General features: G+C 56.1%; 1 protein-coding gene and 1 long non-coding RNA gene across 5 annotated transcripts in view; both read right to left on the bottom strand.

Moving 5' to 3' along the window:
- Nucleotides 1–264: 264 nt before the first annotated feature.
- Nucleotides 265–6,428, bottom strand: LOC140609764 (uncharacterized). 2 transcript variants are annotated; one of them, XR_012011496.1, is made up of 4 exons: nt 6,138–6,428; nt 3,943–4,076; nt 3,449–3,518; nt 265–2,312 (listed from the first exon to the last, which is right to left on the bottom strand). It is a non-coding gene; the product is annotated as an uncharacterized lncRNA (long non-coding RNA). The 2 variants fall into 2 exon arrangements; XR_012011495.1 differs by having other exon boundaries at nt 265–3,518.
- Nucleotides 6,429–23,002: 16,574 nt separating this feature from the next.
- The window catches only part of FBLN2 (fibulin 2), a 98,988-nt gene continuing 94,567 nt past the window's right edge, over nt 23,003–27,423 (bottom strand). For all 3 annotated transcript variants that reach the window (XM_072784987.1, XM_072784986.1, XM_072784988.1), the window contains 2 exons: nt 25,654–25,777; nt 23,003–23,944 (listed from right to left, as the gene is read on the bottom strand). In XM_072784987.1, coding sequence (XP_072641088.1) covers nt 23,587–23,944; nt 25,654–25,777 — 482 coding nt within the window. In that variant the 3' untranslated portion in view covers nt 23,003–23,586. The remainder of the gene's footprint in view (nt 23,945–25,653; nt 25,778–27,423) is intronic.

The raw sequence follows: 27,423 nt of genomic DNA, 5'->3' as shown, positions 1-27,423 counted from the left end.
GATTCGATCCTGGGTCTCCAAGATCGTGCCCTGGGCCAAAGGCAGGCGCCAAACCGCTGCGCCACCCAGGGATCCCCTTGATGTGCCCTTAAATCCTAAGACCAGACAGAGGTCTTCAGGGGTCCCCAGCCCAGCCCTGGCCCTTCCCCAATATCCCTGGTAGATGATCACTGCTTGGACACCTCAGGTTGCAGAGAGAACACTCTCTCCCTGACAGTCCACCCCCACCCCCCCACCCCCACCCCCACCCCGCACAGAGCTCTGACTGGGACACCTGGGTCCCAGCTCTAAACCCTGGCCCTGCCCCCTGAGCTTACCTGGGGCCCTGCTCCTCTCTGGCTCTAGGGCAGTCGCTGCTGCCCTGCTGCCCTCAGAATCCTGCATCCCCCAGAGGGGTTCAGATGGGAGAGTGGAGAGGAGGGAGTGCAAACTCACCGGGTTCTCCTTGAGCAAGCACTGGGTCTTATTTCCACAGACACCAGGCTGCAGAAGCCTCAGATGCCAACCCAGGCTGCTCCCCCTGCGGAGCACTGGGTGCTTCCCGGACCTTCCTCACCTGCTTGATTTTCCTAACAATCCTCTAAGGTGTACCCACTCATTAGCCCCATTGCCCAGATAAGAAAACTGAGGTGCAGAGCTCATTGTCCACAGTGGCACCCCAGACAAGTCCAGATTCAACCCAGGTGTGCCCGCCTCCAGGAGCCACGGTCCTTCCGGGGGCCCGGAGCCGGCCCTGGCCCCAGCCCCGGGGCCTGAGCACTGGCCCACCGCCTCCAGTGCCTCTCCTGGGGCCCTCCCTCGGCCCACGACAGGACAAGGCTCCAACTTGCAGGAGAAATTATGAATAAGGCGAAAGAAAGTTGTCCTGGCCCCTGTGCGTGCCTTAAGTATTTAAATTCTTTTTCATAATTATCTCAAATAGTAATTATTGCAGGAGCAGATGCGCTTATCGCAGACAAGAAACCACCTGCCTTCCCATTTTTGTCAAAAGTGGAAACACTGACATTATTTTTGCGATTTGCTTCAATAGCTGTTTTCACTGTAAATACCACCTTAACCACAAGAAAAATACCCTGGGAGACGCTGGAGGTATTCGAGGTTTCAGAGGAATTATTCCAAGAGGGCTGTGGGTGTTTCACAAGGACATGGGGAGAGAGGGGCGCAGAAGAGGGGCTTCCCCTCCACACCAAGGGAACGAGCACACCCATCCAGGGGAGGTTCTTCCCCATGGGGAGGGGGGTTCACACGAGGCTCCCCAATGCTCCCTCATCCACCCCAGCTCCTCCTAAACTGCCACCTCCAGCTGCCTCCCCTTGGGTGCCCACCCACCCTCCGGAAACACCTCATGCACCCTGAAGGGCATCAAAATCTAGGGGCTCCCTTCCGTACTCTGTTAGAAATGAGGGGGCCCCGTCCACTAGGATAATCTGAGAACTCAAAGACTAAAGGACCAGGTTTCCAGGCATGAGGCATTCCAGGGTTTGCAGCTCTCTGCTCTCACACGGTTGGCACAGGCGGACATTGGGAGTCACAGCCTGAGAAGCTCCCACCCCAGCAAGCTCCTTCCTCCCCCCGTCAGAGTTGGCTTGTCAGGGAGGGAGGGTCACCTCCTGGGGTGGGAGGTGCTGTGCAAGCAGAGCCTAGATGGTCCAGGAACTACCAGTGGCAGGTGAGAGGCTGGGCAAAGGGGGTCTTGACAGGCAGGTGTTCCAGAGGGGCAGGATAAGCTGTGGCCAGGAAGCTGGCATCCCAGATTCAGCGGCCTTGGCCAGGCTGACAACCCTTTCAGGGTCCCCATCTGCAAATGGACAGGGAGTCTTGGGGTGGGGGGTGCTCCCAGTCTCGTTCCTGGTGGGTATGCGTTAGCAAATCCCTCCTCTTCAGTGTTCCCATCTGAACAGTTTCTCTCTCTCTCTCTCTCTCTCTCTCTCTCTCTCGGCTCAACACCCCAAGTCATTAATCCTTGTCATTATAAATTATCTTCACTGAGCAGCTACTATGTGCCAGGCACTGTGCTGAGTACCTGGCATGCCTTATCAGTACTATATCAATTTCTTTGCACAGGATTCCCACACCTAAGCTCTGGCATCACCCCCAGCTTACATATGGGGAAACTGAGTCTCAGAGTGAAAGCAGGTTGCTCAAGGCAGGTCAATCAGTGGAGGTGTGCGCGATTGCCAACAACGTTACTGAGAGCGACAATGGGCCCCAGAGATGGAACTGGGATGGTCCCCATGTCACAGAGGCAAGCATCAGGATTTTAGCAGGCACTATTCCGACTGCCGAGGAGCTGGGGGAGGCTCAGAAGAGAGCTGCAAGGATGGGGACAGAGGAGCAGAGTTGGGAGGGTCTGGTCCCCAGGCCCAGCTGCTGGAGTCCCCCAGGGCTCTGGGTCAGCCCCCAGCCTTCCCAGTCCTTCCCAGGTGTGTCCTCTGCTGCCCCCTTGTGGCCATAGAGCTGCTGCAGCCTCTCCGGGCTGTGCCGTTTTGGGGTCCGGGAGCCAGCGGGGGAGGAGGGCAAGGGGGCCTAGGGCATGGGCGACGGTCCCCCTCTTGAGTCTCTGTCACCCCATGTCAGCCACCCCGGCACATTATTGCCTCCTGGCCTCGCCAGCAGGCCCCTCTGCGGGGACCCTCTCCCCTGCCTTCCACCCGGCAGCCCCCTCCCTCCCCGTCATCCCGGCTCCTGTCCCTACGATGCTCCTCTGTCTGACCCAGGCCCAGGGTTGCTCTGCTCCAAGTCTGCCCTGCTGTCTGTCTTCCCCCTTGTCACCCCCTGCCCTCACATCCTAAGTTTATTTGTTGACTGTCCATTTCTCCAGCCAAAGGTCTGATGCTCCAGCGTCTGGTACACAACAGGTGCTCAATAACGAACAGATGGCTGCATGAACATCCCCAACCAATGGCCATCCCAACGTGCTCACCCTCAGCATGGGGCAGCTGTGCCTAACATGGGGGCTCTTATTCACAAGCTTAGGTCCTGTCTTCCTAAGGCTCCCAGCCCTGCCCGCAGACCTCCCAGCCTCCTGTCCCTCCTGCCCCAGGACAATCATGAAGAGAATTAGGAATAGTAGCTGGACCCCAGAGGCTGGGGGTCCATTTGTCCTGGCTGAGCCACTCCTCACAGAACGGAGTCTCCAGGGGTCACTGCACATCTCAGAGTCCACTGAAGGGTCTGGACCTGAGCTCAGGAGCAAGGGAGCTCAGAGAAGAACAAAGTTGAGCAGAACATCCCCTCCCTCACCACAACCATAGATCTTTGGTAATGCTGCCTGGCAGACACAGTCATTCACTCAACAAACACATCTTCACGCTCTTCCATGCTGGTATGGAGAGGGCTGCAGAAATGAATGTGGCCTGGATATTGATCGTGGAGGAGACATACAGGCTCAGCCACCTTTGCCCCACCCACCTCTGCCTAGCCATGTGACCTGGGGCAAGCCCCTTACCTCTTTGACTTTGGTTGCTCTTACATACAGCGAGGGGTCAGTGAGAATGGCCACGAAGTTCCCTGGCACCCTGGGAGACACCCCCCCCCCGGTCATTCTGCTGAGTCCGTCACCCCTCTGCACCTGTGCCTTTCCCAAGCACCACCTCTAGTGGCCTTCCTGCTGCTGCGGCCACTGTCCACCCTCCTCCTGCTGCTCAGGGGATGGCAGCCTCAGCAGGGAAGAGGGCTCGATGGCCGGGAGAGGGGCTGTGCCCAGGCCCAGAGGGTCAGCCAGTGGCACTGAAAGCTACTGTCCTCCCACCCAACACCCTTCCAGGATGGCCTCATGGTGCTGTCATTTGTCCCCTCCTGGATGGTGGGGGATGGCCGGTCTCAGGCCTCCCTCTACAAGCCTGTCTCATTGTGTGACGAAGCTGGGGAGGCGGCCACCCAGGTTTGTTGAACACCTACTGCGTGCCACACCCGGTCCTAGATGTGCACCCCTAGCCTTACCTGAGAGACGCCGGCATCCCATTTTACAGGTGGGGGGACTGGGGCTCGCGGTGCTCAGCAGCTTGTCCCGGTCAGGGCCTGGCACAGACCTTCTGGAGCTCAACCTGCTGCAGCCTCTCGTTTTCCTCGTCTCCCTGGAAAGGGACAGTTTGGGCCGAATGTCTCCTGGATGCTCCAGGCGCGGGGTTCACTCCCCCGCGATTGTCCACTTCCTGACGCTTGCACCTCCGCGCGCGTCTGGGTCTCTGGGGCTGTGAGCAAACAGGATGCGAAACGAGTGATAATAATGACCCCTCCCGAGCCGCGGAACGGGCACTGGCACCTTCCGTCCTCACGTAACCCCACCTCACGGGCCACCCCTCACTTCACCCCAAGCTCCGAGGGCAACGGCCCCGAGCGCTGGTAACGGGCAGTGCCCGGGTCTGAGCCCTGAACCCGGGCATCTTGCCGGCTCTGCGCCGCGCGGAGGTTCGGAGCCTGGAGGCCGGGCCCCGCCGCCTGCCCGGGGCCGTGGTGCGAGGGCAGGGGCCCCGCGTGACCCAGGCCGCGGCCGCCGCCGGGAGACCCTGGGGCCGGCTCCCCGCGCCCCGACTGGCCCGGGCTCCCGGCTCGCGTCCACGGCGCCGCAGCGCCCCCTGGCGGCACCCGGCTCCCCGGCGCCCGGCTCCGGCCTTGGGCGCCCAGGCCCTTCCTGCGGCGCGAGCGGGGAGCGGGATGCCCTGGGCGGGGCAGGGGCAGGCGCAGGGGCTGGGGCAGGGGCAGGCGCAGGGGCAGGCGCAGGGGCAGGGGCAGGCGCAGGCGCAGGGGCACGGAAGGGAAGAGGCGCCCAAGGCCCGGCGGGGGGCGCTCAGGGCCGGTGCGGCTCCCCGGAGGGCGGGCCTCGCCACCTGCTGGAGGGGGCCTGGCCCGCGGGAGGCCTGGGCTTCCTGCCCCGCCCCCTCCCCCAGCCCCAGCCCCCCTTCCCGGCCTGGGCCGCAGCCAGGCGGACGGAAGAAGCGAAGCGACCACACCCCGAGCCCAGAGGTCACGGACCTTCCGGCTGGCTGCGGCCCTGGCCCGGGGAGGCAGGGCAGGGGTTCAGCACCCCGCCCCCCCGTGTGCCCACAGGCGGGCCCTCCCTTCCTGCGGCGCCCGAGGGGCCACTGAGCCCAGGGAGGTCTTCAGTTGCAACCGCGCTGGCCGCCGTCACTGTGGCCCGTGGCCCACCCCAGCCCAGCCCACGCGCGCCCCAGTGGGCTCAGCACGGATTTTCTGAAAGCAGAGTTGTGTGCGGATGGAAATGCCAGGGCTAGGGGTGCACAGAAGGCCAGGGCCAGGGACGCCTGAAGGCCGTGGGGTGCGGACATGCGGGTGGTCCAGATGCCCTGGGCTCCCCAGCCGGATCCTCCACCGCTCCAGGGAGCTGGGCCCTTCCATCCTCCTCCTCACCAACGAGACAAAAGGGAGGCTCAAGGGCAAGAAAGATGGGCAGACTGGGGGTCCCCAGTCTTGGCTACTGGCCCCTCAACAAGCACAGACCGTCTTCTTTCCCAAAGGCAGGCAGCAGGTGGGGTGGCCCCCAGAAGGCAGGCCTCTGGGTCTAACAAAGGGAGGGTAATGCTCCCTTTGCTGGAGCCTCGCGCCTCTGTTTCCATGGCAACCTCTCTTCCCGGACAAAGCAGGGACTCAGAATTACCGCATCGCATTAGCAGGCTGCTGAGGGGGGTGGGGAGTCCAGGCCTCAGGGGGACACTGAGGCAGGGACCTGCTCTGAGCACCCCGCAGACCCCGCTGTGTCTTCCCCATCCCCACACTCGTCACACCACAGGGTCTGTCTAGCAGCGACCCCCACAATAATTATACAACTAAATCTATAAAATAACATCAGTGAACCTGCTTGAAAGAAAATACAAAAGGGTAAGAAGATGGGGGAATGATAGGTGATGGGGGAGCAAGGGCTTATTGTAGATATGAAATCAAGGAAGACCTCCATGTGGAGGTGACAGTTGAGAAAAGACCTGATAGAGAGGGAAGGGGTCTTATGAATACTTGGGAAACAAAGTTCCAGGCAGAGAGAACAGTAAGTGCAAAGGCCCTGAGGTGGGAACGTACTAAGGAAGCTCAGGAGCAGCGAGGGGCACTGCAGTGGATGCGGAAAGAGAGTGGAGGAGAGGAGGTCAGAGAGGGGAGCAGGGACCAGAACTCAGAGGTCTTACAGACCACGGTAAGGAACTTCGCTTGATCCTGGGTGTGCTGGTTTCCACGGGGGGTGGGAGGACTTGAGAACAGGCGAGCTGTTTGCAACCAATGTCCAGGCAGCTTTGAGGAGAAAGGGTTGTGAGGACAGGAGATAAGGGAGGAGGCAATCACGATGTTCCAGGTGAGACGTGGCGGCTGGAGCCAGGCTGGTGGCAGCAGAGGCAGGTGGAGGTGGTTGAGTTCTGAAGTGTTCTGAGGGCTCATTATGAAGGAATTGCCTATGGTTGGATGTGGGGGGTTAGTGAGAAGTAGAGGCTAGGAGGAGGCTGGGTTCTAGAATGTTCTGAGGGCCCAGCAAGCCAGATGCACTGATGGTTTGGATGTGGGGGGTGAGAGGGAGGAGTCCAGCTACCCCAGGCTTCTACATGAGCAGCTGGGTGACCCATGGTGCCACCACCCCTGCCCCCGCATCCCAGACCCAGCTCAGGTTTGCCTGCCGCTCCCCTGGCCCCATCCTTCCCACTGTGGCTTCTGGAACTCAGTCTGAGGCCAGCAAAACCCCCCAAACCACCTCTCCCCTTACTTCTTGCCCTTCTGAGCTGCCACTCACCCCTGAGGAGCCCTGCTGAGGGGACTTCGTATTTGACTCCCAGTGCTGGAGGGACAGGTAGGAAGGTGTGCAGGGAGACGGCTCAGCTAAGACCATGTGCAGGGGGGAGGGGAGCTCCCCCAAAGTAAACGGAGTGTGGGGGTGGCTGGTACAACAAGGGAAGGGGACGCCTGGGTGGCTCAGCGGATGAGCATCTATTTTTGGCTCAGGGCATGATCCCGGGGTCCTGAAATCAAGTCCCGCGTCGGGCTCCCTGCGAGGAGTCTGCTTCTCCCTCTGCCTGTGTCTCTGCCTCCCTCCCTGTGTGTTTTGTGAATAAATAAATACATAAATAAATAAATCTTAAAAAAAAAACAAAAACCAAGAAGGGAAGAGCCCACCAGACAGACACACACGAGTGATGCCCCTGCAAGTGTGCACATCAGCTGACGTCAGGGAGCATACACAGCCCCACGGCCCTGTGCGTGGCTACTCCACTGTGCCATTCGCACTTGAGCAAACTGAGGCCCAGGGAGGCAGGCTGTCCTAGCCAGTGTCTCTCAGCTGGGCCAAGGCTGGGCTGGCCTCAGGCCCCGCCAGTCGGGTACTTGCCCTTCCCCACGGCTGGCGGGTGGGCTTGCCAGGCGAGTTCTCATCCCACAGCAGCAACCGGGTGACTTGTGCTCACTTTGGGACCAGTCTGTCTCGGGATGCCTCCTGCCCACCTCCTGGCCAGCTGTTGGTCCTCAGGCCCCACTAGGTCCCCTGCAGGGATGGCTCAGCACCAGCCAAGGGCGTCAGCCCAGTGACCGGCTCTTGGGGTGGGAACATCAAGGCATAAATCCCGACCCGCTGACGGCGCCCCGGGGCAGGCTCGGAGACCCGCTGTCCCCTTCCCGTCCCCACCCTTCCTGGCGTGTTTCACAGGGTCAGAGTGGCTGGGGTGGGGAGGACGAGCTCGTAAACCTTGGCCCCGGCCAGGCTGGACCAGCCTTGAGCTTCCGACCTGATACATCGACAGAGGAGAGGATGAGGCCTAGCCCAGCACTGACCTTTGAGGGCAGAGAGAGAGAGAGAGCCACCAAGGGCTGAGCCCCCCTGGGGACCCTCAGGGGCCTATGTGGGAGCAACAGCAAAGCACCCCTTTCCCAAGGTGCATGCAGAGAGGAACCTAGGGCAGATGCTTCGGGTGCTGGGGGGCGGTGCAGCTCACAGACAAGCCCCAGCTTAGGACTCCCCACCCAGACTGCTCTGTCACCACCACACAGTCCTGATTCTCCCTTCAGCCTGGACAGCTGGACAAATTCAGATGACCACCCGAGTAGCTGGAAAGGCCTCAGACTTTTTCTCAAGCCACTCGTGGAGAAGGCAGAGCAGTGCACAAACACGTTTGTTTGTATATTCACTCAACAAACATTTATTAGCGCCTACTTAATGCTGCACCTGGTGCTGAGCGTTGGAGATGCAGAGATGATGTTTATCTGCATAAATCCTGAGATTTATGGGCTACCCTACAAGGATGTGTGAAAGCAGTGGGGGCCAGAGCAGGAGGGGCCAGCTCTCTGTGGGCAATCAGAGTGGGGCAGGTCGGAGTACTCCTACAGGATGAGTAGGAGTTCTCCAGGCACTCCCTGCAGAGGAAACAGAATAGCAGAGGCACGGGGTTGTGAACATGCCTGGAGAGGGTTGGGAAGGGCTAGCAGCTGGGGTAGCACAGGGGACAGGGCAGGATCAGGAGTGATGGGTGAGGAGGCTGCAGAGGCCAAGACCCACAATGCAGGACTGTGGAACTTGGACCCGATGCCGTGGGGAATGGGGAGTCATGGTGGGAGTTACCCGGGAGAGACCCAAGATGAGGACTTCCTCTGCTAGGTCGGCCTCAGACATCTTCCTGTGACCTCCTGCCATGCCAGGTGAAGACCCTGAGGCTCAGAAAGACCAGGCACCTACCCCTCCATTATCCCTGGCTGGACAGCCTATGTGGCCCTGGGCGAAATAGGCAACCTCTCTGGGCCTGTTTCTGCATCTGGAAAATGGGAGTGGTCATAGAAAGGAGGATGAGTTTGGTGAGGCAAGAAGGCTATACTTGTAGCCCACCCTATCTCTCTCAGAAAAGGCAGGGCAGGCGCGCTCCCCCAGACCACTGGCTACCCCTGGGAACACCTGGGCAGGGTCTCCTCTGGGGGCCAGGATGGCCAGGCAGGACAAGGGGCTGCATGCCAGGCTATCAGTCAGACAGGTGCCACAGATCAGAATCCTGCACTCACACCCCCGCACCCCTGCCACCAGATTGGTGCCCCCCCACATCAGATGCACCCCCTAGATTTCCCCACATCCATGTTCACTGGCCTCCAGAAACACAAGCACAGACACAGGCCCCAGATGCAGGGTAGCCCTTGAGCTGAGGCACTTGCGAGAGTCCATGTGCACCTGCTGTTCAAACCTAACTACCAGTAGTGCCTCTTTCTCACTCAAGTGTACAGATCTAGATGGTTAAGTGTATGGACAGCCACTTCCTACAGGGCACTCACCGCTGTCGCCTTTCTTCTTCAGAGGGCTTCTCAACCAAGTGTGTGTGCACACATGTATATATTTGTGTGTGTGTGTGCCTTTGTGTGTGCCTATACGCATGTTCAGGTACGTGCATGTACACGTGTGCGCGCGTGTGCCAGGAACGTCTCTGGCAGTCTGGGGGGTGTTTTTAAAATGCCAATTACTCTGAAACCATAGTTCTCGAAATACTGAAAAGAAATCTGTGCGATGGCACCTTGCCGGCTCCGTTCTTCACACAGTGAGTAACGCGGGCCGGCGGCAGGTGTGAGGCCCACAGTAATTTCAAAGTACCGATGAGCATAAATGACATTTTGAGATATCCGAAAGGTAGTGTGAGCACCGCTGATGCTCCCGCAGTTTGTTGTCTGTGTGAATAATGAAAGGAAACCCCACAGTTCCACTAGAGGCTAGTGACACACGGAGGATGTCGTTCCGGGCATCCACAGCCCCGGGACGCGGAGCCTCCACCTGCCCCAGCCCCACCTGGCCCCGCCCGCGCGGACTCGGCCTGGCCTGCGCCTGCGCCTGCGCGGCCGCCTGCAATGCCGCTCACCACCGCCAGGGGTCGCCGCACACACCCTTAGCCGACCTCGCCTGAACCTCCCAGGGCTCCAGGGAGCGGCCCCCAGGGTCCACTGCCCCTCCTCCTGCGACGGATCTCTGCACGCGCACCCCCACTCTGCAGCTGAGAACTTCCGCTGCTCCCCAGCCCTGCACCTCGTGCAAGCGGGTTCCCCTCCCTGGAATGCCCGCCCTGCTTCTCCGCTGGGGTGACAGCTTGCTGGAGGGGCAAAACCCACTGGAGGCAACCCGTCCTCCGGGAAGCCTTCTCTGATGCTGAGAGTCCGCAGCTCCCTGCGCTTCCTCCTCATTGCAGGGACTGTCCAAACGGTTGTACCTGTTTCTATGTCCAACTCCCCGCCAGACGGAGCTTCTGGAGTCTGGGTAGGGCAATGCAATGAGGTGTTTTTGCTTTTGCTTTGCTTGCTTTTAATAGGTTGTTTTTCAGGGAGGTTTTTTTTTTTCTTTGAGAGAGAGAAAGCATAGGGCGTTGGGGCAAAGGAAGAGGCAGAGTGAGGGTCTTAAGCAGGCTCCACACTGGGTGGGCTCTATCTCACAAACCAGAGGTCATGACCTGAACTGAAATCGAGAGTCTGATGCTTAACCAATGAGCCACCCAGGCACCCTCAGACCAGTTTTGGGCTCACAGCCATATTCCCAAATGTCTCCTACCCCCACACATGCATAGTGTCCCCTAATATCCACACCTGCCCATGAACCTACATGGACACATCATCATCTCCCAAAATCCACAGTTCACATGGCGATCCACTCTTGATGGTGTACATGCTATGGGTCTTGAAAAATGTATAACAGCATGTGTCACCATTATATGTATGGTACAGTCATTTCACTGCCCTGAAATCCTCTGGGCTCCACCTACTTATCCCTCCCTCCTCCAACCCCCTGGCAACCACCGATCTTTGACGTCTTCATAGTTTTGCCTTTTCCAGAATGTCATATAGCTGGAATTATCCACTCTGTAGCCTTTTCAGACTGGCTTCTTTCACTTAATAATATGCATTTTAGGCTCCTCCATGTCCATTATGACTTGGTTGCTCATTCTCTGTTAGCGCCGAATAATTCCATTGTTGGGACGGACCGTGGTTTACGTATTCATTCACCTACAGAAAGACATTGTAGTTGCTTCTGTGTTTGGGCAATTGTGAATAAAGCTGCTATACACATCCATGTGCAGGTTCTTGTGTGGATATATATTTTTTCGATTGCTTCAGATAAATACCAAGGAGTGTGACTGCTGCGTTGTGCGGTAAGAGTGTGTTTAGTATTGTAAGAAATTGCCAAGCTGTCTTCCAAAGTTGCTATACCATTTTGCATTCCCTCCAGCAATGAGTGGGAGTTCCCATTATTCTGCATCCTCACCGGCATTTGGCATCGCCAGTGTTCTAGATTTTAGCCATCCTGCTGTGTGTGTAGTGGTATCTCATTTTAACGTACAATCCCCTAATAACATATGATGTTGCATATGTCTTCATATACTTATTTGTCATATACTTCTACCTATATATCTTTTTTTGGTGAGGTGTCTCTTGAGGTCTTTTGCCCATTTTTAAATCAGATTATTCATTTTTTATTGGGTTTTAAGAATTCTTTGTATTTTTCTGGATGACAGTCCTCTACCAGCCATGTCTTTAGCAATATTGTCTCCCAGCCTGTCACTTGTCTCATTCTCCTGAGCACTGAGCTTTTGCAGTCAGGCACACCTGGGTGTGAATCTCTATGTGACCTCAGGCAAGGGCCATGCTCTAAACCTCAGTTTCCACTTCTGTAAAATAGGAACAGAAGCCTGCCCTTCTGGTTGCAGAGGGGTGGAGCGAAATCTTAGCAATGCAGAGCCCCCAAGAACAGAAGCTGGAACCTGGCGGTCGCTGCCCAATAGACACTAGTGGAACCAAGGCACGGCAGTTCTCTGGGTGGTGCACTCTGCCTGCAGTTCCACCACCGTTAAAGCACCTGCCATCAATGGTGGTCACGTGGCAGCACAGGTCAGACTAGGTCAATAAGTCTATTTGCCAGGAAGATTCTTATGGGTGGGGATCCTTGGTCCCACAGGTGGGGCAACGGAGCAGACCTCAGGAAGACCACAGCCTTGGGGTTCGGGACACACCTGCTGTTCAAGGGAGGGCTGGCCACTCTGCCAAAGTTGGGGCACTACCTGGGCCACATGTCCTTGAGGACCATTCCTCACTCAGCACCCAATGCTCTTTCCATCTGACTTCTCCCAGACCTCCAGCTTCTGCTCCTGGTACCCCTTTCCCTCCAGCCACAACGGGCCACAGGTGGGGCCTCCGGTGTGCCCACAAGGTACCATGGACCCCCTTGCCATCAAAAACACCTTTCCCTCAAATAGAAATCAAAACCATGATGAGATACCACCTCACACCTGTCAGAATGGCTAAAATTAACAATGGATGTTGTTGCTAATGGATGTTAGCAAGGAGAAAGGAGATCCCTGTTGCACTGTTGGTGGGAATGCAAACTGGTACAGCCACTGTGGAAAACAGTATGGAAACTCCTCAAAAAGTTAAAAATAGAACAACCCTATGACCCAGCAATTGCACTATTCGGTATTTACCCAGAGGATGCAAAAATACTGATTCAAAGGGGCACATGCACCCTGATGTTTATAGCAGCACTATCAACAATAACCAAATTATGGGAAGAGCCCAGATGTCCATCGACTGATGAACAGACAAAGAAGTTGGGTATATGTGTGTGTGTGTGTGTGTATGGAATATTACTCAGCCATCAAAAAGAATGAAATCTTGCCATTTGCAATGACACAGATGGAGCTAGAGAGCATTATGCTAAGTGAAATAAGTCAGAGAAAGACAAATACCGTATGATTTCACTCATATGTGGAATTTAAAAAACAAAACAGATGAACACAGGGGAAGGGGGAAAAGAGAGAGAGAGAGAGAGAGAGAGAAGCAAGCCATAAGAGACTCTTGATGATAGGAAACAGAAGGCAGATGGAAGGAGGTTGGTGGGGAATGGGAGTTAAGGAGGGCACTTGTGATGTGCACTGGGTATCGTGTATAAGTGATAAATCACTTAATTCTCCTCCTGAAACTAATATTATACTATATGTTAACTAACTAGAAGTAAATAAGAACTTGAAGTTAAAACAACACTTTCCAGAAAGGAGGCAGGTGAGGGGATGGGGTGACTGGGTGACTGGCACTGAGGAGGGCACCAGATGGGATGAGCACTGGGTGTTATGCTATATGTTGACAAATTGAATTTAAATAAAGTACTTTTAAATTAAAATATAAAGTCAAACATAAATAAATAAAAAATAAGACAACACTTTCCCTCATGCCCACCTGTCCAAATCCATCCCTCCCCACTGGCCATGGGCAGAACGCAGGCTGGGGCTGTGGCCACGAGGGGGCACCACTGCCCCACAGATCCACCAGAACTCCGCTGAAAAGGAAGGAAGGAGCCGCTGGCTTCCAGCCCACTGGCTGCAGAGTAGCCCAAGAAAACCGGGGCCTAACAAAACCATGGGCTCTGGACAAGATAGGACTTCAAGGGCTCCACCCGTGTCCTGGCCTTCCGGGCCCACCGTGCATACCTCCTGTGACAGGCCACTTACCACCTCGAGCCAGGCTGCCGGGCCCACTCCACAACAGCTCTTTCTGTGAGAAAAGCACTCTGCAGGGTCTATTTTACAGGTGCCAGGAGGTCTGAAGGGACCAGAGGAGCTACCAAATCAACATAGTTTAAGAGAACAGCTTTACCTCGGGAAACCATAAGTTGATGTGAAGTGTTGGCTCAAAACTTTTCCAAATATTGTACCGGCCAAGCAATGGAGCCCATGGTCCATTGGTTAGTCCTCGGCTAACTGGGTGGGCCCTGGTTTGTGGTGTAGCTCAGTGACTTGGATAAAGCAAGTCTTGGGGGCCCAGTGGGGTGCTCAGACACCCCCACCTGCACAGGGGCAGCTCGGGCATCGTCAGGGAGTAGACAGTGGGGGCGTCCCTGGAGGACTCTGCAGGGACAGACCAGTTTAAAAGGGTGCCAAGTGCAGGCAGTAAAGATACTGAATGGCAACTCTAACACGGGGCTGTTAAAGAATTTGAAATATGAGCACAAAAGAAGGCAGTAGGGGAAGAGGGAAAAAGAGTAACTTCACAGAGAAACCTGATGGACGCGACCTCAACCAGGTGGTCAAGGTCAACACCAACAGTGATATGTCATATCAACAGCATGTGACCTCGATACGGTGTGACATCTCTGGGAGCTTCTCCCCTGCCACCGCCCCCACCCCCGCCCCCACCCCCGCCCCCACCCAGACCTCCATCCCTTCCAGTCGAATCCAGAGGAAAATGCCAGACCAGCTCCAGGAGGCGTATCTAACCATGCACCTGACCAACTCTCCTCAAACTGTCGACGTCGTCACAGCTGAGAAAAGTCTGCCAAGCTAGCAAAGCCAAGAGGAGCCACAATGACGGCAACATGGTATCCAGGGTGGCATCTGCGGGCAAAGGAGGACACAGGTGAGAAACCAAGGATATCTGAATACGCGGTGGGCTTTAGTTCATACTAGTGTATTAGTGCCAGTTCAGTCATTGTGATGAGTGCATAGAAGAGTGTAAGGTACTACTAACAAAGAAAATCGGGTGGATGGGGGGCATGCGGGAGCGCTCTGCACTATCTTTGCTCTTTTTCGAGAGATCCAAAACTATTCTAAAATAGAATGTTTATTTAAAAACTACTTGCACACCCAGTCACAGTACTCATTTTCTGAAGCTGTTCCTAACAGAGATACACAGCAAGGTGTCCAGAGGGAGGGCTGGGGGGGATGGACGGGGATGCTGCCCCCCGCCCCCGGGACAGTGGTGTGGGTGAGTGTCAGCCCTCTGCCCCCAAGGTCTGAAAACCAATGCAACAGAGAGGCCAGCGGCCCCAGTTGCTCCTTGCACGGCCCTCTGTGCATGGACTTACTGGCCACCCCTCGCCGGTCCCACGAGTGAGGCCTGAGTTCTATGACGGTGTGCGCTGGTGCAGACGTCCCCTCAACCCTGCCACTGCCGGTGGCCCTGTCTCTAATCACCACCAGAAAGCCTTGGCAGGAAGACCAGTGGGCAGACTGGACTCAGCCTGACACTCAGCCATGAACTGCAGCCTATCCCCAGGGTCTGGAGAGCAGAGTGCTTGCAGAAGGTCAGAATGCATGAGTATTAGCATGAATGTCACCACGGTTTTGGCTAAGATAGTTCCAGAAGGCTTGTTCCAGTCTGGTGAGTGAGCTTGTTCCTGAGATAAGGAAGAGATATCTTCCTGGACATGAGATAGGGCTGGAGTGATAAGACCCAGGTCCAAGGGCCCCAACCCAATAAGTTGCTGGTGTCCCCAGAGGGATCAACCCCTGTAAGGACCTGCCTTCACCCCCGTCATGCGTTCTCCAGACTGCAGCCAGAGGGACGTTTGGAAAATGCAACACGGCCCCTGTCCCTGCCCCACCATGCTTCAGCAGCCCCTCTACTGACTGCCACAAGGATTAGATAAGGATTATGTGGGAGTCCCATCCAATCAGGTCACACCCTGCACCCCTCATCAAGTCTCCAGGCACGTCAGCCTTCCTCCCCATCTCCAGAGCTTTGCTCAGGCTGTTCCCTTCCCCTGGCACACCCTTCCCCACTTTTGACTCCATCCTGTTGGGTTGTTCTGTTGCATCTGCCAGAAAACTCAGCCAAACTAGCTCACACAAAAAAGAAAAGAATGACAGAAAAATCGAAGGCCGCTGTGACCGCAAGCCCGGCAGGGCTCGGGGCCCAAGCAGTGATGACGTTGGTCACCTCTAGCAGTGCTGGCTTTCCCCTCAGCTTGCACCTGCAGCGACAGGGGACAAGGGGCCCAGGCCTGATGGCCTCTCAGACTCAAGGTCAGCCTGGTATTCCCAGCAAAGCTCACACAGCACCTCATTGCCTTGGCCCGTGTCTGGGACCCACCCTGGAACCCAGCGCAGTAGCAGGAACATGGGCACCAACAGGCAGAGGCCAGCACAGATGGGCCCCAAGGTGCAGGTGGCGGGCGGGGGGGCATCCCTAACAAAAAGGGAGGTGCGGTGCTCAAAACGGGAGCTTCAGGGCTGCACAGGCAGATGCAAATGTCCTGCAAAGTCCACCGCGTTGGCCCCCCAGCCTCTATGCCCCTTCCTCCCACTGTGAATGCCTAGGCATGCTCACAGGTCAATCAAAAGCATGCAAAACCAGGCATCACCCAACCTGCGCAAGCCTTGGCTCCCCGGGGGCTGTGAAATGTGGGGGTAGCTCCTCATGGGTGAGACCCCCGCCCCCACCAGTGTCTGCAGTAGAAAGAGGGCAGAGAAGAGCCTCGATAAACCCTACTGTGTTTGTACCCTTGGGTCAGGTTGAGTTCAGCTTGTCTCCTTTGTTATGGGATCACAGGGACAGCAGAGAGGTGGCCAGTGCTGTCCCACCTCTTTATTTTTCCTCCCGAGACCTTGATGGAATGAGGCAAGCGGACTGATCAGCACCCTCGTCCCTACCAGGTGCCAGGATGTACCAGCTCCTGGGCCAGAACAGGGGGCACCGCTTCTCTCCACCAGTCAGCCGCTCCACGTTTAGGGTTTTCCCTTTCTAATGCCACTCCCGGTCCCAGTCCATACAGGCCGTCGATGGCAAGTGAGAGAAACCCCAACCTAAGCCTGCTTACACAGACAGGGGGTTTGCAGAGTCACATAACCCAAAAACCCCAGCATAAGTCTAGTCTTCTCTCTCCTGGTTTCCTGAATCTTTTTTGCTTGAATCAGTTTGCAACGAGGTGAGGTCACAGAGTAAATATCACCTCTGCAGCATTATCCATCTCTGTGTGTGTGTGTGTGTGTGTATTAATCAGGCCTTAAAACAAAACAAAACAAAACAAAACACACATGTACACAAAGATGCCGAGATGGGGTTAAACATGCCAAGACTTTGTTAGGTAAAATGTCTGGGAAAGAAAACGGGAAGATGTTTAGGCAAGAGCCCGAGGGAAGGAGAGCTGGAGGGCACGCTGAGTGGAAGAAGCATCCCTGCTGCCACCGGTCTAAGGAGCTCAGCAGGACTGTTGGAAGTCCTCTGTCCACCGTCGCCAGCCATCACGGGAGTACTGTGTCTGCCAAGGAGCCTGCCTCAGTATCCCTGTCAAGCCCATCCCTAGCTGGGAGCATCCCATGGGAAGCATGTGCTCTCATAACGTGGCGACCTGGTGATTGGGGCTCGTCTGATGGTTAGACCCAAGCCTTCATCCTCAGGGATCTTTGGTAGCTTGATACTTGACACCTTGATCGTCATGCCTGTCACAGTCTGGGTTGCCGCCTGTGGCTGTGTGCAGGCACGGTGCCACAAGAACTCCTGAGGTTGTCAGGCTTCCTCACATACTCCTCCCTGTCCCACTGTGTCAGAGCAGCCCTGCCCCCTCTGCTGGCCAGGGTCAATGACCCCCTCAATATGGGGACTCTGCTCCTTACCTACTAGTCCTAGGCAGGCGGAGACCAAAGAGCCTAGGCAGCGGCTGCCACGCACAGGTCAATGGGACCTTTGCTATAGCCCCTGGGAGAAGTGTGCCTCCTCCCCTGAGGAGTCCAGCGTTGCAAGGACAGGAAGACAAAGTCACTCAGTGGCCACTGGAGGGATAGCAAGGCCACTTCTGCTGCCACCCCTGGGATCCCAGGCAGCTTGCCCTTCCTTTAGGACATAGCTTCACATGGGGTCTTGGATTTAGCATCCTGCATCCTAGTGGGTGGCTCCCCATTGTTTCAGCATGTTTCCCTCCAGTTGCACCTTTAGAAAGCTGTTTCTGTGCTCCGTGAGGCTGGCTGCCTCTGGGTCATGTGGTACGTGCACGACCAGAGGTTCCTTGGTCATGGGCCAGTGTCTCGGCTCCTCCCCTGTGCAGTGTGACCTCAGGCAGATCCCATGCTGTGCTGGAGGGCCAGACACTCTGTAAATCCCCAGATGGTGCTTCTTGCTGAGTAGGCATGTATCCCAGAATGGAAGGGGGTCAATGGGGTCACCTTGCTACCAAGTGGTCTATTGGTCTCCCCAAGGAAGAGAGACATACTGGGGTTCAGTGTTCATCCCTGTTACCTTCAAAGGCACCATGACCTCTATCCGTGTGCTCACCTGGGGTGGCCGGTCATGAAGACTGGCTAACATCACCCAGTTAAACCCTTTTATCCTTCGGTCCATCATTCTGGCTTCCCTTCCTGGGTAGATGCTCACTCATTGGCCTTAAGGCATCACACAAAAATCTTCACGCTCGTGCCTACTTCCTCCACGTCTCTACCCACAGGCTTTTACCAGAACCCTCGTCTCTAGGCATCCATTCTTTTCTTTCCAGGCCTCTGGCCAGATGGCCCGTCAATGGCCACTACCCACGTGGTCCCACCTCAAGCCACTTCTCCACAAAGTGGATGATGGGGTCACTGCCCATAATACCAACCACCGGGAAGATGTTCCCTCCCCACTGTCTTGCAAGGTCACTTCTGGCTGTGGCTGTTATGCGGTGCCATCCATTTCTAACATGCACCTCTACTGGGCTGACCATTCATTAACCAAGCTTTGGCATCGTCTTCCTCTTCCAGATGGTTGTGGAGAAACCTCCACCTGGAAAAAGGGCATAGGCTTGGTACAACAGCTCTGGGTACCATGGGAATGTCTACCACCTGCTCATGAACCCCCTCATGCCTCTGGTCCTGCTTAGGCTTGATCCTGGACATGTTTCCATCTTAGGATAGACTGTGATGGGCTCACCCGACTTTATGACTTGTTGGGTCTGACAGACGCAGCTTGTAGCAGGTGGTTCCAGACGCACAACCACCTGGTGCCCGTGGTCAAGAGTGTGGTCTCCACTAGGGCCCGGTAGCATGCCACACGCTGTTTCTCAAATGGTGGATGGCATGGCCTTGCTCTAGAATCCCAGGGACCTGTACTGTGAATACCCCCTCCCCGGGGTTTGCCATGAGCTCCCCTTCAGGTGTGTGTCTGACCCAAGGCTGCTCGCATCGCTACCTGGACCTGCTGCCGATCCCTTTCCGGCTCCAGCCCCACTCAAAGCTGGCAGCTTCTGTGGCAGCTCAGAATCAGCCATCATTTGTGTCCAGGGCACTAAGTAGGTCCTGTCCCCTGAGTTCATTGCCTAGGTGTTAAACCCTGTGTCCCTAAAAAGTGCCCCCAAGTCGGTGAAGTCACATTGATCCAGCCTTTCATTCTGGCTCTGCTGGTCCAGCACCCTGAGAATCCATCTCAGGGGAGCTCCCTTGGCTCTCATCAACACTTGCCAGATCGCTTCCGCAGTTCTTGGGTGTAAGTCTCTTTCCTTCTTTATCAAGCCCAGAACATCTCTTGCCAGGATACACCAGGATTCAAGCCCAGTTACAGGCCTGGCAGCCAGGAGAGGGGGTGTGGGCAGTTCCCGCGGGGGTGCCTGGAGCCTTGCAGGGTAGTGGCAAGCTTCCTCCGCATCTCCGGACGGTCAAACGCCCAGACATTCCCCTACATTTTCATGGTGTTAGCTTTCTCACCCCAGGGCCCTTAACTTCCCATGACTGATTCTGGCTGAGCAGCAAATGTCCCTGGAGCTCCATGACGCCCACAATTGGGCAGGTCTTTGCTGCAGCTCAGGCGTGTCCGCCCTTCCCCTGCAGGAGACAGGTACCTCTGTGCGCTGCCGCTGAAGGGCCTGCCTCAGCCTCAGCTACTACCTGTTACCAGCCCCAGATTTCTCCTTGTCCCTCTGCAAGCTGGCACAACTTAGCAGTAACCATGGAGTTCTGTTGCCTCGCTCCCTTGTATTTTTCAAATGCGTGCATCGCTGCACCTGCCGTAGCATCCTGTCCATTGGGACAACCTGCCCCTGGTGAAGTCGTTAGTGGCTGTGTTGCCCCCTTGTGCCAGGGAACGGGGGCGCCCCAACCACCAACCAGCTCCAATACAAACCCTGGACCCCAAAGGCTCAGGAGCGCCTCCCCGCTGGGAGATCCTCTGTGGGGATTCTCACAGGTCAAGCCTGGGAGGAGGCAACACCATCCGGGACTCCATAGCAAGAGTATAAGCGGAAACTCCACATTTGCACCCTCCTGGGTTCTGCCCTACGTGTCTCTCTTCCCTTGGCTGATTGTCATTCTTGGCTGTAGAGTCTCTCTTATTGTAATAAAACTGTAAAAATAAGTAAGACACTTTCTCCAGTTCTGTGAGTCATTCTAGAGCATTACTGAGCCTGAGGGGGGTCAGGGGACCTCTGAGTTTGCAGCCAGCTGATCTGAAGTGTGCCTGCAGTGTAGACTGCCACAGCGGCCAAATGTGATGTCCCTTCCAAGTGTGGAAGAACTAGAGTGCAAGACAGAAAGGGAGTTTGTAGCTGAGGGTAAAGAAACGAATGGGTTATGCAGAGGGAGGAACCCAATATTCTACTTGTCCAGCATTACATTAATATCTCGCGAGAGGCCCGGAGGAAGAAATGATATGGTCTCTTAGCTGGATGATACCAGATGGGTGAAGCTAGGCCCTCCCCGGGTTGGATGGAAGCTGCAAACCCACTCAGGTGGGCTGCCCTGGGACACATTCAGTCATACGACAGACAATGGGCTGGAAGAGGTGCTAATGATGGCGTGGGACCTAGTCTTATTCTCCAGGTGACGCCCACCTGCTGCGACATGCCGTAGCACGCACCGCATGGCTGGTGGGTTCCACTGCTGACACCAATGGCCCAGTAAGTGGCCGCTCAGGATACGGTATTTCCCAGATACTGCGGGGAGACAGCCAGCCCAAGAAAGCACCAGAGTTGGCTAACCTCCGGCACGTCTCTATGCTAAACGGTTCTGCACACGGTTATCGTAAGCTGCTCACAGCAGCAGATCAGGAGCTGAAGCAGTAATGCTAAACCTAGATGCTCAACTATGGTCCCTCTACTGTCAGAAAGCCGAGGCCAGGGGCCAGGGGGCCAGAATTCACCGTCCCTAAAAGCAGAGCCGCTGCCTCTGCCCTCAGCTCCTGGGAGGTGAGCTCTAGGGCCCCAGAATATCCTGATAGGACTGGCTCTGCCTGGGGACGTGGGGCACTGGGCGGTCTAATAACGTGACTGGAGGCGGGGCGTTGGGACGTGGCGCATCAACTCTGACCTCCGGGAGGGACTGGACAAGCAGAGGTCAGCCGTGCTGGCGGTTATGACCAAGCTCTACTACAAGTGCTGGATACCAAAGGATTCCTGGCTGGCCACACTCTGTGTCAACTGTCACCCACCAGGCCAGGAAAGGGACACGTTCTGGGGACACTAACCCCTCCTAAATTCTGCCCTATGCACCATTCCCCTTGGATGGTTTTAGTTTGTATGCCTTTGTCATCACAAAACGGTCATCCTAAATGTGGCGCTCCCTGAGGGGTTCAGGTGAACTAACCTGAGGGTAGTCGCGGGGACCCCCAACTTTGTGTCCGGAGTGAGGGCGGTCTTGTGGGGACTGTTCCCTCAAATTGTGGCATGTCAAACTCCTTGTAGACATGGAACTGAAGAATCACCGAACCTGAGAACCTCCAACGCCAGAGGGAACACTGGTTTTCCAAGAGCCTCCATGTGAGCCAGGCACCCAGCTGGATGCTGTGTGTGTGTCGCTCATCCTAGTGGTATAGCAGCCCCGTGATGGAAAAATTGTGGGTACCCCCATCCACTGACAAGGTGAATGAAACCCAGGGAGGTGATGTCCCTCACTCGAGGTCCCACAGGGAGCAGCCCTCGAGTGGGAGGAAGGACCTGTGTGACCATGTAGGCCGGGGCCAGCTGCCACCAGCCAGGTACCACCCTGTCCCCTGCTGGGGTCCCTAACCTGCCTTGAATGGAAGCCCAGTCCCCACTGGCCCCTGCTGGGTAAGTGCCCATGCCTGACACAGTAGCTCTGGTTTTCCTGACAACCAGAGAAACAGGAGGGACAGAGATAGTCAAGCCAGCAAGAAGGAAATCCTGGCTCCGGTTATACGTCCTTGGGAACGGAGCCAGTGAGGGGCAGGCAGGGAGGGGAGAAGAGGCCGCGAGGCAGTGAGGCCTCCACGGCAGGCTTACAGCCCCAAGCTCCGAGGCTGGCTCATTCCTGCTGTTAGAGAGTTTTAAATAGGGGCACCCGGGTGGCTCAGCGGTTGAGCATCTGCCTTCAGTCCAGGATGTGATCCTGGGGTCCCAGGATCGAGTCCTACATCCGGCTTCCCACAGGGAGCCTGCTTCTCCCTCTGCCTGTGTCTCTCATGAATAAATAAATAAATAAAATCTTTTTTTTTTAAGGAAGTTTTAAATAATTGCCACATCTTAAATTGGGAAGTTTCACATCAGAACATCGTCTGGAAGTTTGTCTTGAAAAATGAGAACATCCTTCCACGCAGGCACGGGCTCCCAGCAACCCACTGTCCCCAGCGCCTGCTGCTCCCCATTTCCGACCACCATACACAGTACACCACACGCCCCGGCTGGTGGCATATGCATCCTATGTGCACACACACGCAGAGACACGCAGACATGCGCGCACTGCTGTGTCGGGACTGGGTCCTCTCTCCCTCCCAGGTGTGAGCGCTGTGAGACTGTTCTAGTTTGGCTTTGAAATGGGAGGTGCCACCCACCACGCTGAGGTCAAAACCCCCTGGAGTCACACCCTGCCTGCATCTGAAACCCACCGGCTTAGGGAAAGAGCCAAGCAGAGTGGCCTACGTGCATGGGTGGGGGACTCAGATTGGGTCCAAGACACCCGTGACCAGGGGCCCATCCCTTCCCTTCTCAGCCCTCAGCCGCCAACCCCAGCCTCAAAACCCTGGAAACCCACCCTGGAGAAGACAAGATAAATTCTCTTATTCTCTGGGTTCCTATCTGATCCTCTATCTGACCCAGTGCTTTCAGGTCCCCCTGTGACCAGGACCAGTACTGGAGTCTCTGGACGACTTCCAGAGGCTCAAGCCAGTGGAGGTCCCCATTTGGGGAAGGAGGAGGAGGAAAAGCAGTAGTAGTAAAATCGAAAATTACACTGCGATGTATCCTTTCGCCCCAAGGGAAAACCCCAGGTTCGGGGCTGATTCCTTCAACAAGATTAACAAACAGAGGCATTGGTCAGGCCGGGGGACCCTGCCAGGACCCTGCCCAAGGCACGCAGATAACCATCACCAAACACAAACACTTTACAAAGTAAGAGTTTTTTTTTCTTTTTTCTTTCTTTCTTTCTTTTTTTTTTTTTTTTTTACATTATAATCCTTTGGTACTATTTGAATATATTTTTTTGCGATGTGTGCATACTACTTTTATAATTAAACAAAAACACTTAAAATGATTTTTTTTAAAGTAAAGAACTAATAATCACAGTGGAATATGAAATGTTGAGTATCAGCCTTGGGGACAGGTCACTTGGTTAAGTCCAAACACCCCAGCGCGGTAGCTGTGTTTCAGTCTTCGGCCTTCTGACTCCACCCACCGAGCACCTGCCTTGGTGACCTTGAGCTGCCCTCAAAGTTTTGCCCAGCTCCCTCCCGCAGGGCAGGGCACAGGAGAGGCCCAGGAATCCAGGAGGAATCGAGTCAGCAAAATTAAGTTAATTTACAGAGTTAGAGTAAAAGCTACCACCATAACCCGGCCCCACGCACACATGCAGTGTTCAGCAACCTCAGAAAGGTGTGCACTGGCAGGTGGTGCAGAGGCTGGTGTGGGGACACAGCGGGAGGATCGGGGTTCCATGGCCCCCGTGGGGTGCTGGGCAGGCAGCTGCCTCACAGGGCGAAGGTGGTAAAGAAGATGTGCATCTTGGCCAGGAAGGTGGTGACGGAGCCCTGTCGCCAGAGCTTCATCTCCACGTCCAGGGCGAAGTCCCGGGGCTCGCGCACCAACCGTTGCAGGTAGACGACGCCCGTGTAGGCATTGAGTGGACGCGTGCCGAAGTAGCCCTCCTCGTTGCCCTTGGTGATGGCCAGGGAGATGGTGTCGCCTGCGAAGACGGGCACCGGGCTGATGCGGAAGATGTGCGCGGGCACCAGGAGGCCCGTCTGGAAGTTGAGCTGGTAGTAGGTGATGCGCGCTGGCGAGTTCTGGCACTCCATGAAGTCGTGGCACGTCGTGCGCTCACATTTCCTGTGGGTGCAGGGGGCAGGGCTCAGGCAGCAGGCCCGGGGGCTCCCGCCCCTGACGCCCACCCGAGCCGGGCAAGGCACAGGCCTCAGTGCAGGCTCGCGGACCACCTGGGCCCGGCTCGGTGGCCAGCTCGACCCTTCACAGCTTCTGCTAAGGCACCTTACCTCTCTGGGTCTCGGTCTCCTCATCTAAGCTGGGACAATAGCCCGTGGTCTCGCTGCTTGCACGGGGTGAGTGAATAAACACGCGGGGCTGCGCACGGGGCCTGGCATGGCATCCACGGGTGCTTCCCCGCCTCCTTCCTTCCTCCCTTCGTTCTCACCCACCTTCCTCCAGTTTGTTTTTACTTGCACACTTTCTGTTGGCACAGATGCCCTGGGCATGATGTTTTGATTATTTTAATCATTTTCCAAATTCCTTTTCTTCTGTGAATGACCCTCCTTGGCAGCCATCTCCTCTTCTGACTCAGGACGGCCTGCCCATTCCCAGGAGAAGCCTCTCCGACCACCAGGGCCATTGGCCCACCTGGAGCTCCAAGACACCCACTCCTTAGGGGCCTCGCGACTCCATGCTACATGACAATGACAATGACGATGAGGACAGAAGCTCCAGCAAACCCCACAGGGGGCCTCAGGGCTTGAATTCTAAGCATAGCACCAATCTGTCCCTTCCTGGCTCTGGGAGCCACTGCCACCCCTCCAGCATTAAATCACTCTCTATGGGGCACCTGGGCGGCTCAGATGGTTAAGCATCTGCCTTCGGCTCAGGTCATGATCCCAGGGTCCTGGGATGGAGCCCCACATCGGGCTCCCTGCTCAGCGGGAAGTCTGCTCCTCCCTCTACCTCTGCCCCTCGCCCAGCTTGTGCTTTCTCTCACTGTCTTTCTCAAATAACTAAATAAAATCTTTTTAAAAATAAATAAATAAATAAACCAATCACTCTACAGGCTCATTGCTTCTAAAATGGATGCTGCTCAGGCACGAGGGCTCAGCAGCTCTAGGGGGCCCTCTGAGCAGGGCTCCCCACGTGGTGTACCACAGCACACAGCCACAATGACAACCTTGTCACCAGCAACAGGTGGCACTGATGCAGCACTCTGGCCATGCCATGCACCATGCCAAACCCATGGCGCCCCTGTACCCATCTCATGCTCGCACCCACCCCAGGCTGGCACTGCTCTTGCCCCCATGTTCCAGGGGGGGCAGCTAAGACCCAGAGAATGGAGATGATCTGGAAAGTCACCCAGACACACTCCCCTAAATGTCACGCATGCACACGGATGTTAGCGTGTATGTGATGGTGAAAAATGGCCAGGTGCCACAGGGCAGTGGTTGATGAGGGACACGTCCACACTAGGAAATATGGTTGGTGGGAGGCTGCACACACAGACATGGAAGACAGCTGTGAGGTAGGCAGCAAGGGGGCCCAGCCGAGCTCATGTGACAGCACAGTCACAGGCACTTTGTGCCACTCGTGTCACTGGGTGACAGGGTCCCACAGCCCCACTCAGGGGGATTTTCTGTGAGCTGTCTTCGCTCTGGTCTCTATACTCTGAGCTTTTTGCAAGGTGCTTGTGTGGGGGCCAGACCACACCTAGCAGTCAGGACCTGTGAAGAGCAGGAGTGGTGGAGGATGCGGCCACCTCTCCCCTAGGCAGCATGGGTGGGGTGCAGGGGTCTTGGGGCCCAAGGCCAGGTAGGGGCACTCACGTTTCGGAGACCCGGACATAGTTTGGAGGACACTCAAAGCGCAGGCAGCGGAAGCCGCCCCGGATGTTATGGCAGGTCTCAGCCTCGGAGCAGTTGTGGGTGCCCAGTGCACACTCGTCTAGGTCTGGGGAGAGAAGAGGAGGGTGAGGACAGAGCCCCCCCACCAGCTGGGGGCATTGGTCTAGCCCAGCCCAGCCCACATTGTCTCAGGGCAGCTTGTCCTGGCTGCAAGCACACCGTACAGCCGCACACCACACACCCCACCTTGTCCCTACCACACCCAGCGGCTGAGCGCCTTGCTTTACAACAAACTATCCGTGTCCCCTGAGGGCTTTCCATGCTCCCAGAATAAAAACTCAGCTTCTTCATGGGCACCATAGGGCCCCTCTGGCCTTCTCTGAGCCTCTCCTTCCACGTGGGCTGCAGCCCTAGTGGACATCTCTGGGCTGCTCCAACACCCTGACCCCACCCCAGCTCAGGGGCTTTGCACATGCTGTTTCTGCCCCTGGAACACATCTTCACATGCCTGGCTCCTTCCCATCTTTTAGGTCTCAGCTCAGGGTCACCTCTGCAGGACGCCCTCCCTGACTGCCCTATAGTAGTCCCCCTCCCATTTTATTCTCCTTCTACTGCCTGTCCTGCTCTGAAACACACGTTACTTCACATGCTTGTTCTGTGTCCCCCCACCCCCCCAGGAGCTCCAGAATGGCATGGGTGTGTGTCTTCCTTGGTCCCACATGTCCCCAGCACCTAGCAGAGCACCTGGCACGGAGCAGGTGCTCTACACATATTGCTAGATGGAAGTGTCAGACCCATCACTTGTAAATACAGACTCTAAGATGCCCCCACAAACCGCACAGACATGCTCACGCTTCCTGTGCACACTCACACCAACACACACGGTTACCCATCTGCTCAAGCACACTCACAATGATACACAGGATCACAGACACAAGCACACAAGGGGGACCCTCTCAGGATGCTCACACACACAGAGACATAGACAAATATCTGACCAAAGCTCAGAGAAGCAAACGTGTGTGCATGTGTGTGTGTGTGTGTGCGCACAGGCAACCTGTAAGACAAGTAAGATCAGATAAATGGGTTCCAAAGACCCTTTCTGTGAAGATCAGCTGCTCAGCTCAGAGATGATGGAGTCCAGAGGCCCCATGGGGCTGTCGCTGGGGCAAGGGGGACAGAGGGTCTGCAGGACCTTCCCTGGAAGGCTCCTGGTTTCTTTCTCCAGTCCTCCTCACTGATCCAGTTTAGGGGTTCTCCTCACTCAGTCCTCATGCCAGGCCTGTAAGGTTAGGGTCACGGGCCTCCCCAGACACAGGAGGAAATGAGGCTCAGAGAGGGGTAGGGACTCGCTCAAGGTCACACAGCAGTCAGCAGGCAGCTGGGGCTGGAAGCCAGGGATCCAATCATGATGCCACACAGACTCCTCACGATAGCAGCATGACAGTAATGACAGGACAGTTATAACAGCAGCCACCTGCATTCTATGTCTACACCTGGTGTCCATCCCATGTTCAGGGCTCCCTGCACTCATTAACTCATTTGTCCTCACAACCCGCCCCCGAGGCAGGAACGGTGTCACTTCCCATCCTCACATGCCGACTCCAGCCGTTGGCCACCACCCTCTGTGGCGACAGGCCAGCTGACATTCATTCACCTCTTCAAGCCTCCCTCCCTTTCCTCCTCTGCAAACTGGGTCACGATCCCAATTTCCCAGGGTGGCGCAAAGGCGAGTGGGAGAAAGTAGGGCAG

This window comes from Canis lupus, chromosome 19 (genome assembly GCF_048164855.1).
Source record: "Canis lupus baileyi chromosome 19, mCanLup2.hap1, whole genome shotgun sequence".
In the NCBI taxonomy this organism is placed as follows: Eukaryota; Metazoa; Chordata; class Mammalia; order Carnivora; family Canidae; genus Canis; species Canis lupus.
This window is presented reverse-complemented; position numbering and strand designations above follow the sequence as displayed.